The sequence below is a fragment of the Notamacropus eugenii genome, chromosome 1, assembly GCF_028372415.1.
Source record: "Notamacropus eugenii isolate mMacEug1 chromosome 1, mMacEug1.pri_v2, whole genome shotgun sequence".
Taxonomy (NCBI): domain Eukaryota; kingdom Metazoa; phylum Chordata; class Mammalia; order Diprotodontia; family Macropodidae; genus Notamacropus; species Notamacropus eugenii.
Genome location: NC_092872.1, coordinates 494997118 through 495011050, shown reverse-complemented (window position 1 = coordinate 495011050; position 13933 = coordinate 494997118). Strand labels below are relative to the sequence as shown.

At 36.9% G+C, this 13933-nt stretch overlaps 1 protein-coding gene across 23 annotated transcripts in view; it reads right to left on the bottom strand.

Annotated features, from left to right (window-relative positions):
* Positions 1 to 13933, bottom strand: part of EHMT1 (euchromatic histone lysine methyltransferase 1) — a 300206-nt gene that overhangs the window by 29037 nt on the left and 257236 nt on the right. For all 23 annotated transcript variants that reach the window (XM_072633192.1, XM_072633195.1, XM_072633191.1 and 20 more), the window contains one exon: positions 13667 to 13745. In XM_072633192.1, the coding sequence (XP_072489293.1) occupies positions 13667 to 13745 (79 nt within the window). The remainder of the gene's footprint in view (positions 1 to 13666; positions 13746 to 13933) is intronic.

Here is a 13933-nt window from a genome sequence, read left to right as displayed (position 1 = left end):
TGGCACCTCTTATTCCTTTCTTCTGAGCCATGTTTTGCCATTTATTTTTCCCATCTTTGTACTGAAGTCACCAAGTATGAGAGTATATGTTATATTGATTTGAAAGGTTTCATCAAGCTAATCACAGAATTTTACACTACTTCATTCTCAGTAAATGATGGTAGTGTACTGTAAGCTGCAATAATTTTGAGGGTGATGTTTTTGCAAAAATTTATAATTAGTATTGAAATGCATGATGAGCAAATGACCCATAAAATTATATTTCCATAAGGTTGGGGTGCACAATAAAACAAATTCTGCCAACTCCTTTCTTTAATTCTCCAAGGATTTAATGAGCTTTCATTTAGCTCTAACTCCTTGCTTTCTTCATGTTTTATTTATAGGAATAATTTCAAGATTGATATTTAGCTCCGTCACTTGTTAAGTCATTAGACAAAAATCTCAAATTTGGAATACCAATCAACAGTCAAAGTAAAGTCTGTTCATGGTCAAAAAACTGCGTAATCCATAGAACTCCCTGCCTCTTATTGCTGGTTCAAGCAGACAGAGTGCAGGGCTCAGAATCAGGAAAACTTAAGTTCAAATCATGACTCAGATACTTACTAGCTGTCAAGCTAGCTCCCTAAGTATCAGTTTCCTCAACTATAAAGTGTGGGGGTTAAACCTGATGGCTCCTAAGGTCCCTTACTGTTCTAAATTTATGATCTTCTATATGATTTCTTTCTCACTACTATGCCACTATCACTGATGAGGTATACAAGAGTGAGGAGTTATTTTCTTTCCCATGGGTTGACATGACCAAAAGTGATTTCATCACTAGGGAGCCAGCCGGAAAAAGCCCCAGTCTGATCCTGTACTTAAGTCTTTTTAGCAGAGTAGCACCTGCCAGAGCTTGTGTTCCACTGGCATAATCTTTGAGAAACTGGAGTCACCTCTGTGCCAAGATGAAGCATCCTCCACGAACTCCTACCATACACAGAAAAAGGTACAAAAATGACCATAACTTTTGGCTCAAGAACTAACTCTTAGGAACATATCCTGAAAATGATAGATTTAAAGAAATAAAAGATATCTATATGAAGAATTTCATGGCAGTATCATTTCAAATAGCAAAAATAAATTTTTTAAAAACAAATTAAACAACCTAAATGTCCAACATTAGGAAAATGGATAAATAAATTGTGGTATACTAACGTAATAGAAGAGTAGGTAGGTGGCTCAGTGGATAGAACCCTTGGCCTGAAGTCAGGAAAACCTGAGTTTAAATCCAGCCTCAGACACTTAGCAGTTGTGTGATAAGTCACTTAACCTTGTTTTCCTTAATCCACTGGAGAAGGAAAAGGCAAACTATTCTAGTATCTTTGCCAAGAAAATTCATGGACAATATTGACATGTGATGGTCCACAGCGTCACCAAGAATTAGATACAGCTAAACAACAATAGAATAGAGCCATTGTAACATAATTAAGGTTAACAAATATGAGAAATACAAAGAAAATTGGACAAACCTTTAGGAAATAACGCAAAGTAAAGAAAAAGCAGAAGCCAGAAAAACATGGGACATAGTAATTATGATGATATAAAAGGAAAAAGAAATGAGAACAAAAACAAAAAGTACTAATAATCTTAGCTAGACTGATTGAAAAGTTATGACATTTTATGGATTAAAATTAATTTAAATATGGTTATGAATCAAATTTTAAAATTAAAAAGTCTTATGTACTTTACTGAGTGTTGACTGTATTAAATTATAACATGTAGATCAAAGAGCTTTTGAGAAGCATAAATGTAGTACAAGTACAAAATATTTTTATTGATGTATATGGAATGGATATAGGAGGAGCAGAGGAGCATTGAGTCACATAACCAAAGATGAGTATTTTGAGAGGGAGTTAGAAATTATACTAAATGTGAGATGTCAAGAAGACAAAGGATTGAAAAGAAATTACTACATTTGGCCAGCTAGTAAAGGGAAGAAATGAAGGGTATGCAAAGTAATACAGCGGGAGTTCAAGACATAAAAAAAAGAATGAGTAAATAGTTAGAAGGCAAGACACTGGTAATCAATTAACCAATTAACAAATCTTTACTAAGTGCCTCCTGTGTGCCAGGCAAAGTGCTAAGTACTGGCACTAGCAAAACAAATGCGAAATAGCCCACAATCTCCAGGAGTTTAAATTCTATCCATGAAGACAATATGTGTTTATGTAAATAAACAGAATAAACATAAAAAGACAAGATAATTAAATTCAAAGTCATTAGACAGGTAGTCGTTAGCTAGTAGGTTGTAGAGATCAGGAAAGGATTCAGGTAGAAGGTGGTACCTTGAGGGAATTAAGGAACTCTATAAGGCAGAAGTTAAGAGGGAGCACATTCCAGGCATGGGTACTTCATACCTTAGGCATCCATGCAGGAGAGACTGTCATGTGTGAGGACCACAGAGAAAGGCAGTTTGATGGACAATGTGGATAGGGGAGTAATATATAAAGAGGTTAGAAAGAAAAGTTAAGGCTAGGCTGTGAAGGACTTTAACAGCAATACAGAGAAGTTTCTATTTCATCATACATGCATTAGTGAGCCACCAGAATTTCAGTAAGCAGAATGACATGATTAGATCTATGCTTAAGGAAAATCACTTTGGCAGCTCAATGGAGAATTAGAGTAGGGACAGACTTTACGCAAGGAGACCCACTAGGAGACTGCTGGAAGAGTATGGGAAATAGGAGGGAAAATGAAGCACTTTAAATATATATACACATTAAAATGACTAGAACATAAAGTCAGAAAGAAGAAATGGACAGAGGCAGGACAGCGGTGAAAAGATTTGAGGGCAGAAACTGGACTGAGGAAAAGAGAAAGAAAGAAAAGAACAGGATCCAGTTCATAAGCAGAAAGAGTTCTCTTCCTTGGAAGAAAGATGAAGGAATATAACAGGGGGATGGGATATCAGGATTTTTTAATGTACACAGCAATATATAGGTATCAAATGACCAAGAAAACATCAAACAAGTATTTATTCAGTGTTCAACATGTTCCAATCACTATGCTAGAATCTAGGTTTGTTTACAAACATAATGCACAAAATAATCCATATACACAAAAAAATAAAAATTAATTGTGAAGCTAACAAAGATACCATCTATCCATCTAAATATATAAAAATGTATTTATGTATAAATGCATACATGTATATACAGAACAGATACAAAGAGATGTGGAAATACTTAGATATAAGGTAGTTATGAGAGAGAGGGTACTATATAAGTTGGTGGGATCAGCTTGAGCTGAGTCTTAAAGGAGAAAGAAATTCTATGAGATAAAGTGAAGAGGATGTGCATTCTAGGATGCGATAAACAGTGAGAAGGACCCTTTGGACGGACTGCAGAAGAGGTGGAAGGAGAGGAATTTATAATGGGGCCGGAAATATATTTGGGGGTAAGACTGTGAAAGGCTTTGTAAGCTATAAAGAGGAGTTTTTATTTGATTCTAGAGCAAATAGAAGACCATCATGGGCAAATACTTGAGCTTAAGGACAATCGCTTTGGCACCAATGTGGATGATGGAACGAAGTAAGAAGATGAATTCAGAGCTGTTGCAATAATCTAGGCAAGAAATGAGGGTCTGATACAAGTCATTTCCCAATTGATAAATAGTCAAAGGATATGAACAGGCAGTTTTCAGAGGGAGAAATTAAAGCTATCTATAGCCATATGAAAAAATGTTCTAAATCACAATTGATTAGAGAGATGCAAATCAAAACAACTGCGAGGTACCACATCACACCTATCAGACTGGTTAACGTGACAAAACAGGGAGATGATAAATGTTGAAGATGTGGGAGAGTTGGAACACTAATAATTCATTGCTGGTGGAGCTGTGAGCTGATCCACCCATTCTAGAAAACAATTTGGAACTATACCCAAAGGGCTACAGAAATGTGCATACCCTTTGACCCAGCAATATCACTTCTAGGACTGTATCCCAAAGAGATCATAAAAATGGGAAAGGGTCCCACAAGTACAAAAATATTTATAGCAGCTCTCTGTGGTGACCAAGAACTGGAAATCAAGGGGATGCCTATCAACTGGGGAATGGTTTAATAGGTTGTGGTATATGAATGCAATGGAATACTATTGTGCTATAAGAAATGATGAACAGGAGGAATTCAGAGAGGCCTGGAATATGAACTGATACTCAGTGAAATGAGGAGAACCAGGAGAACACTGTACACGGTAAGAGCCACAGTGGACTGCTTTTGATAGACTTAGCCCTTCACAGCAATGCAAGGACCTAAAACATTCCCAAAAAGACTCAAGGCAAAATGCCACCCACATCCAGAGAAAGAACTATGGAACTGGAATGCAAAATAAAACAGACTATTTTCTCTTGTGTTATGTTATGTTTTGTTTTGGTTTTTCTTATGATTTCTCTCATTCATTTTAACTCTTCTATGCAACATGACTAATGTAACAATGTGTTGAAGAAGAATGTATGTGTAGAACCCATATAAGATTACATACCATCTCAGAGAGAGAGGAGGAGAAAATCTGAGACTTACAGAAGTGATTGTTGAAAACTGAAATCAAATAAATCAATTAAAAGAAAAAAGAAATGAGAGTCTGAACTACAGTGGTGGCCACATGAGTAAACAGAACAATTAGGCACAAGTAATGTTATGGAGGCAGGAATGGCAAGATCTGGCAGAGTGACAGGATACATGGGATGAGGAGGAATGAAAAGGCAAGGACACTGTCAAAGTTTTGAATTTGATAGACTAGAACAATGGTAGTACCTCTGACCAAGATAAGGACATTTGGAAAAGGAGTGGGTTGAGGGATAAAAAAAAAATGATTTCTATTTTGGACATACTGAATTTGAGATGCCTTCTGGACATCCATTTAGAAATTCTCAATAGAAAACTACTGATACAAGACTGAAACTCAGGGGTAAAACTAGGACTAGATATATAGATCTGTGAGTCACCTAGACAGAGATGATAATTAAACTCATGGGAGCTAATGAGGTCACCAAGAGTGTAAAGAGAAGAGTAAGGGGCCTATGATAGAGCCTTGGAGAAGACCCAGAATGATCTTGATGATAAACCAATGAAAAAGACTTTGAAGGAGCTGTTAAGAGCCAAATGCAGCAGAAAAATTAAGAAGTTTGTAGTCTGACAAAAAAAACCATTAGATTTAGCAATTAAGAGATCACTGGTAAATTTGGGGAGAATATTTTCGTTGTAACAAAAGAAATGGAAACAAGACTCCCTTTCCATGCTCTTCTGCTTTGTGATAATAACTGTAAAAATCCACAGTATCTATTTGGGTCATAGAGACCAAACTACTGTTGATGGTCATAGGCACTAATACACTAGGGAGCATGTCATCACAATGGGCTTCCAAACCGCAGCCACGATTTATGGACAGAGAAAACAATGCCCATTCTCTGCTTCAGAGTAAAAGGTGAATACTAACTACTACACAAACACTTTTTAAGTATTTAACAAAAGAGGAAAATGGGTAATAGAGTTAACAGTGCCTAGACTGAGCATTGTTAGAGTTGAGGAAATAAAGTTCCATGGTGATTCTTTTTCCACACAACAGAAACTACTCTTTTAAATGACAAAACATCCATTATTGTTGTCATGGTCATTATTATTGCTGCTTAGCAATTTTCAATGAAAGACTTTGCAAAATAAATCACATAACTCCTTATCTCCTCAAACAGAAGATATTAGACATAATACTTATGCTTTCCTGAGGGCTGATTTATGGCATTATGAACATCTCCGTCTATGATAAAATGCAACAGGTCCTTTAGACAAACTAAGGTAAATGTGGCTATCTGCTAAATATTTAATATAGTTCTTCTGAAATGGTTTCTTTGTCCCATTACTGTTAGATTGATATTATTTTTCAATGCAGTTACTTAATTTTTTATAGGCCTAGAATCTAGATAATGCAGTTTGTCTTATTTCTGTATAAAATAATATTAAACAAGACCTAGATCAAGTTCCTTATTACTATTGAGGGTACCAATATGATCCTCCCAATGACCCATCTTCAACTCCTTAATCTTTTTCACTCTTTATAAAGAATCTAAGTCAGCAAATCCTGTCATTTCTACCTTCCCAACATCTTTCATATATGCTCCTTCTCTTCTCTGACATTGCAATCACTCTGGTACAGGTATCATCACCTTAGACCTTGATTAAAGCAAACACCTGCTAATTGGTCTTCCTGCCTTAAGTCTCTCCCCACTCTAGTCCCTATTAACTGTCAAATGTGATCTTCACAGATCAATACAGACCTTCACAGTACAGATCGATACAATTAGGTGGCGCAGTGAATAGAGCACTGGGCTTGGAATCAGGAAGATTAATCTTCCTGAGTTGAAATCTGGCTTCAGACATTTACTGGTTGTCTGATTCTGGGCAAATCACTTACTTCTATTTGTCTCAGTTTCTCATCTGTAAAATAAGCTGGTGAAGGAAATGGCAAAATCTCTTGTATCTTTGTCAAATGAGGTCATGAAGAGTCAGACAAGAATGAAAACAACTCAACAAAAACAACACAGTGCAGGTCTGATCATGTCTGACAGCCCCAACCCCTACCCGGTCAATAAACTTCAATGGCTCTCTATTACCTCCACATGAAATATAAAATCCTCTGTCTGGCTTTTCAAGTCCTCTATAACCTGTCCTCTTCCTACCTTTCTAGTCTTCTTATTACTTTTCTCCTATACATACTCTGTGATAGTTACACTAGTCTTCCTGCTATTTTGCAAACATGATATTCCATTTCCCTGCTCTATTTGTTTTCACTGGCTCTCCTGATACCTAGAATATTCTCTGTCTTCATATGACTCCTTCTTTTCCTGATTTCAGGTCCCAGCTAAAAGCCCACTTTCTACAAGAAAATTTCCTTCTAAGATTATCTTTATCTCATCTGTACTTAGTTTTCATGTTGTCTCCCCAATAGCCTATGAGTTTCTTAAGAGCAGGGACTATTTTTTGTAGTTGGTGGTGGTTTGGGGGGGTTTTCCTTTTTTTTTTTTGTATCCTCAGGGCTTAACACAACACCTAACACACTTTTGTTTAGTCATTTTCAGTTGTGTCCTATTCTTTGTGACCCCAATTGGGGTTTTCTTGGCAAAGGTACTGGAATGGTTTGTCATTTCCTTCCCCAGATAATTTCACAGATGAGGAAACGGAGGCAGACAGGGTTAAGTGACTTGTCCAGGGTCAGATAACTAGTAAGTGTCTGAAGCTCGATTTGAACCTAGGCTCCAGGCTCGGTGCTCAGTGCCACCTAGATGACTGTCACCTGACACATGCTAGGTGTTTAATAACTGCTTGCTGACTTGCTTGACGATGGGGCTTCCCTTACTATAAATACAGGTGAATAAACTTTGGTGAACTGAAATTCTGACATGTCTGGCTTTCCTAATTGTTTTCAGACATCTTTCAGGATGGAGAAGGCAGTCAAATCCAAGACTTGCAGATAAGTAGAACATTACTGCTTGATGTTAGAAGAGTAACATTATCTTTAGTATATTTAATGTTACCCACTATGCTTCTGTGCCCTTAGTTTTACACAAAGATATTCTGACTTAGCTATCTTGTGAGTAAATGACACACCACGCTGCATACATTTTGTATTGCACACATTCAATTTCACAACATCAGTGAGTTAGGAGAGCTAAGTACCTTGTAGTATTAGCAATGTATGGCTGCTAAAAAGCACATTCCAGGTTACATGGGTACCCTGCAGTCCCAGTGGCTCTAGTACAAACCTATAAGGCCTCCAGTCATTGTCCCCTCCTAAAAAGAGGGAAGCCCAGGGCTTTTCACTGTGGCCAGAGAATGTATCATTAAGCACATCTACAGTTCATCCTGGGTATCAGGTAGATGCTGTGGCCAGTCTTTGGGATTGTCACAGGATGGAGTAGATAGTATTCTTCTTGTTTTCACTTTCTTGGGTCTAGGGCAGCTAGGTGGTGCACTGGATAGAGCATCAGTGCAGGAGTCAGGAGGACATGAGTTCAAATCTCACCTAAGACACTTGACACTCTCTAGCTGTGTGACCTTGGGCAAGTCACTTAACCCCAACTGCCTCATCCTGGGTCATCTCCAGTCATCCTGATGAATATCTGGTCACTGGATTCAGATGGCTCTGGAGGAGAAGTGAGGCTGGTGACCTGCACAGCCCTCCCTCACTCAAAACAAAGTCAAGTGCAAGTCATGTCATTATTTCTCTGGTGGCAAGGTCTTCTTCAGCAATGAAGGAGGAACACACATAGTACAAACACAAAAGTTTCAGCAACATTACAAAGGCAATGCTAGAATGCCCCATCAACTATGCCCCAAAATTCCACAGGCTTTTAAAAAGATGTTCAATTGGAGAATAGTCAAATAAATTGTAGCAACTGATCTAATGAAATATTATTGTACTATAAGAAATTACAAAAACGATGAATAATTAGAAACATGGAAAGACCTACGAATTGACACAAAATGAAATAAACACAACCAGAACAACAACAAAATGATATGATACAAATGTTAAGAATGGTAACAATGCAACTAAAATGAAATGCTGTGACATTATAATGATAAAGCTTATTAATCCCTCCAAAAAAAACACATAATCAGACACTCTTCTTGCAGATTCTTTGCTGAGACAAGGGACATGGGTGTGGAACACCATATATAGTCAGGTTGTTTTGTGATATATTGCATAGCTTTACATAACTGTTTTCTTCCTTGTAAAAAATCTTCATTAATGGCTCTCTGGGAAGGAGTGGCAGAGGAGTATGATGGTAACAATAAGTAATGTAAAAACCAAGAATGGTTTTTATTTTTTTTCCTTTACCTTTAGTGTGCTTGTGTATACCACGAAACTGTCAGAGGGCCAACCTCTAACTTATCATGGGAATAACCATTCCTTTGTTCAATGCTACTTTTAGCATTGCATAACCATCCAACTTCCTCTTGTCAGTTTTTCCTAAGGCTGTCAAAACCTTAGAGGGAATAAAGATGAAAAGGCAGAGTGGATACAGGAGAAAAAAGTTGGTTCTCATCCCAATTGCAAAGCATATATCCCTAAAGGCTCCAGCACTTCTTTTCATACTTCTGGTAGAAAGAGATATACCACACACTAAATCTGAACTTTATTTTTTCTACAAATTTATCCCTTTATCTAACTTTCTTCTCCTAATTCTTCCTCCCTATTTTGATCCATTTAGATAGAATACCTGACTTGGAACTAGTGGCACAGGACTGAAGCTCAGCAGAAACTGGGACTTGATGTACAGATGAGAGCCATCTTTACAAATATGATAATGAAAACCATGGCAGGTGATGAGATCGTGGAGAAAGAGTACACAGAGAGGAGAGGACCAAGAGAGAGCGGCATCCATGACCTATGTCTAATGGGTCAACTACAAATTCATGTTATCTACCCTCAATTGAGACCTCTTTGCTATAAGCAATCTCTTTTATTAATTTCTATTCTCTTTATCCTGTTTTCCATGGTAGAACTGAAACATGAGCAGGGACTGAATCTGTGATGGCACTGTTAAAGATAACTCTCTGATGAGGAAAATCCTTGTACCAATGCAAATACATTCACACCACCTTACAGTATTATCAAAGAGGACTGCCTGGAAGACTGAGAGTTTAAATGACTCACCTAGGGTCACACATACTATATGTGTTAGCAGTGGGACTTGAACCAGGGTATGCTTGGCTTTAAGGCTGGTAATCTATAATGCAATTCTGCCTCTTATATTTCACACAGTATTATATTTAAACTTCTATACTAGCTGCCATCCATAAACTATTCTCTTAGCTGATTACCTCACCTCTTGCTTTACTGAAAAAGTGGAGGCCATTAGATATGAGCTCCCATTTCTTCCACTTCACTCTTTAAAAATTTTCTGCATCTTCACTCATCCTCTCCTTCTTTGCTCTGTACTCAGAAGATGAGGAGGCTTTTATACTAGAGGCAGATAGGTGGTACAGTAGAGTCCTGAGCTTGGAATCAGGAAGACTAGAGTCTGAATCTGGCTTCAGACACTTACCATGCATCTGACCGTGGACAAACCACTTAAACTCTGTATGGTTCTGTTTCCTCAACTGTAAAATGGGGATAATAATAGCACCTATCTACCCAGGGTTACTGTGAAGATCAAATGAGACAGATAATATTTATAATATGGACAAATGTTTGCTTCTTTCCTTCCTTCCTAAGTTTAACCACTTTAATTATGCCCTTGACCCCAATCATCTTTTCTTGTCTCCTTTGGGAGCTGGCCCACCAATTATTCTCTTTCTCATCTTCAATCTTTCCCTGTAATGTCTCCTTCTTGGCTGCCTAGAAACATATTCCTAAAAAACTTCACTTAACTTTGATATTCCATCAAGCCATTAGTAGATATCCCTCCTACTTCATGCTAAATTCCTAAAAGAATGGCCTACAGTTGCTGCCTCTTCTTCCTTACTGTTTATTCCTCAAGTACTTGAAATCTAGCTTTTGATCACACCAATAAACTGTTCTCATAAAGGTCACCAATGATTTTTTATATTTGATCGCTCATTCTCAGTCTTCATCTTCTTTGACCTTTCTGCACGTTTCTATACCAATGTTGTTGCCCCTAGGATTCTCAAGTGTCCCCAGAAGACGGTGAGGCCAGATTTTCTTGTAAAAAACATGAAATAAGTAAGATGGAGGAGGTGTATTTGAAACTGAGCTGGAAGTCTGGGCTCTTGCAACGAGCCAGTGGTTAAAAATCACTTCCAACAAAGGCCTAACATGATGAATACATTTCAGTTATCAATTCATTTACTTCTTAAGTGAGTAGGAAAAGTTTTGTGTAGCTTAAAGAGATGTCTGTAGATTTAGATACTATACAACATTCCAAGCTTCTCAGGCCTTATCCTTCTTCCTAACCAGAGCAGCTAAGTCACAAAGGCACCCTGACTCATGTGACTGCTGCCCTCAGCCAAGAAGTTGAAAGACAGGTTGCTCCTAAGGAATGCTACAAAGGTGAAGAACCTAGTATATGGAAATAACACTGTACTTGGACAAAGGAAAGGTGTGGTTTTGAATTCTGCCTGTAACATTTACTAGCTGCATGACCATGGGGTAAGTCATTTAACCTCTGTGGGTCTCAATTTGCTCAACTGTAAAATGAGGAGGCTGGGTTCAATAGCCTCTAAGGTCCTACGCAGGTCTAAATCTATGATTCTATGATGAAGTGCTTTAACTTGTGAGCCTCAGTTTCCTCAACTGTAAAATAAGGATAATAGCAATTATGGTACCTATCTTACATGGCTTGCTGTGATGACCAAATGAGACAATGTACGTAAGGGCTTTCCAAAACTTAAAACATTATAAATAATATCACTGCTGCTAATAATGATGCTAAATATAGAAACTCAAAAGAAGAAATCAAAACCATGTGGAAATAGTATAAAGTACTTTTCCTTTCCCATCATCCTGTCTGCTACAGGAGTTATCCAGATGATGATGCTTTTTGGTAAACCTACAGAAGGCATCTTATACTTTTATTCAGTTATAAGGGGTTATTTTGTCTACTTATGTTATAATCTGCAGATGATCAAATATAAAATACTAAGCAGAAGAGTGACTTATTCCAGGACCATTTCTATCTGATCATCATTGAAAAGATAAAATATGATAATTAAGAATAATAATCAGCCATTGTATAAGTTTCATCTCAGGATATGCTCAATAATTCTCATTTGTCCTAAGGACTTACTGCTAGAACTTAGGTTGAATGAAGGGTCTGAAAGAGTCTGCCAATTGGCCCAATCACTACTTCACCATGAGCCCTTTGTAGTCACAAATTGTTAACATTATAGAATAATTCCACAGCTTTATACATCAACTCCCTCGTTTCACCATAGGGGGGAAAAAGACATTCTACTTTTTTGTGTTTCTCTGCTAAGACTGTGAGTAAAATCAAACTAATGGTGAATTCAGTGCTAAGATCTCAATCCATGTGCCTTATTCATCTGGTATATGAAAATAATATACTTATTATTGTGGTCATAGCTACTGCAACCCAGTGCCTAGCATAGTCAGACTTGCTAAAAATTTAAGGAAAAAGAGTGATAATACCAATCTGTAAAATCAGAGAGCTAAACTAAAAGCACAGTGGTTTAGCTAAACTAAAAGGGCAGTGGTTAATCAGCTGATTCACATTTCAAAGGATAACGTCTAGATATAAAGTTTGGAAAACATATCTAATATAAAACTTATGGCTGAAGTGAACAGCAATACAGCAAGTTTAATTTAAAAACACTTCAAAAGCTACTAAGCATCTTTCTTTCCCCCAATAGATCAATTTCTCTTCCTATCTTCTACTCATTAAATACTTTTTCTCTTCACCCTACTCCCTTTTCTTTTAACTGTCCATAGTATAGAAATAAAGCATATTTTAAAACATTTTCTTCTATTATGGAATAAGGCTTCATGTTCCCTGTTCATAACTTAACAATCAAATGAATTTAATCTGTTCAACAACTCTCTCAAAACTTTAGCTTCCTTTTACTTAAACGTAGCCTTTGGTGGATACAAAAGCTCCAGCCAATCATTTTCTCCACTGCACCTTTTACTGATATATTGTTTCAATAAAAAGATATTAAAATATAAGAATGAGAACCAAAGACAGAAAACCACCAAGTAGGTCAAAAAAAATATTCTTTGGCCCTGCAATCCTACTCTTAGGTTTATATTCTAAGGAGATTAGAAACAAGATAAAAAAGATCATAGGTCCACATACGTAGACCTCAGAAGTCATCTAATCCAAACCCCTCATTTTGCTGATGATGAGACTCAAGTAGAATTAATTACTTGCTTAAGATCATAAAAATAGTAGGTATCTGGGGTAGGATATGAACTCAGGTTCTCTGACTCCAGTCAATGCTGCATCTGTGCTAAAACAGTCATAGTTGCACAATTTGTATTAGTAAAAAACAAAACCACAAAACCCCACTGGTAGACATTTATTAGAGAAAAGTTAAATAAATCATAGTACATGAATAAAATGAAATGTTTTTATGCTTTAAGAAATGACAAATATGAACATGCAAAGACATATTAAAGAAATAAAGCAATGCAGAAAAAAAAAATCAAAACCGAAAGGGCAATATGCCCATCATTTTTTATCAGTCAGAAATTGAATACTTTTTATGGTGTCAAAGAACTGGAAGCAAAATGTACATCAAATGACTAGGAAATGGTTTAACCCACTGTGGTTTATAAATGTAATGGAATATTATTGTGTAACAAGAAACAAAAATGAAAAATTCAGGGAAATATGGTCAAACCCGTATGAACAGAGTGAAGTTGCACCAGAAACATGTAAAATGACTACTGCAATGTAAATGAAAAGAACAATAAAATTAAAATCAATGTTATGTAACAATCATTCTGAGCCGCAGAGAAGACATGAGGAAATAATATTCCTCCTTTTGTATCTATTAGACTAAAGCAAAAATACCTAAAGGCTATCCTGGATGAAAGAAAAATCTACCAGATGAGGGGAAAAGTTTCATCTTGGGGACACTAACAATGCATATATTCTGAACTGACCTTCACCCGGACAATAATTCCTGAAGTGCTCTGAATTACACTACCTTGTTGTCCAGATCGAAGAGATAGGAATCCTCTTCTCGGACATCAGCTTCTGAATCAGAAATCAGCTCTCCAACATATCTACAGAATGGAAGTAAAACATGGCAATCAGAGAGCTATGCACATTTAATGACAAATATTAAGGCAACTTATGGGTTAGATTATGAAAACTGGGGCAGCACATGATATGCTATTCTTAGAACCACACTTGCCTCCACCTTTTAAAAAAAAAAAACCAACCTGACTGGAAGACCCTTTCAGAAACAGCA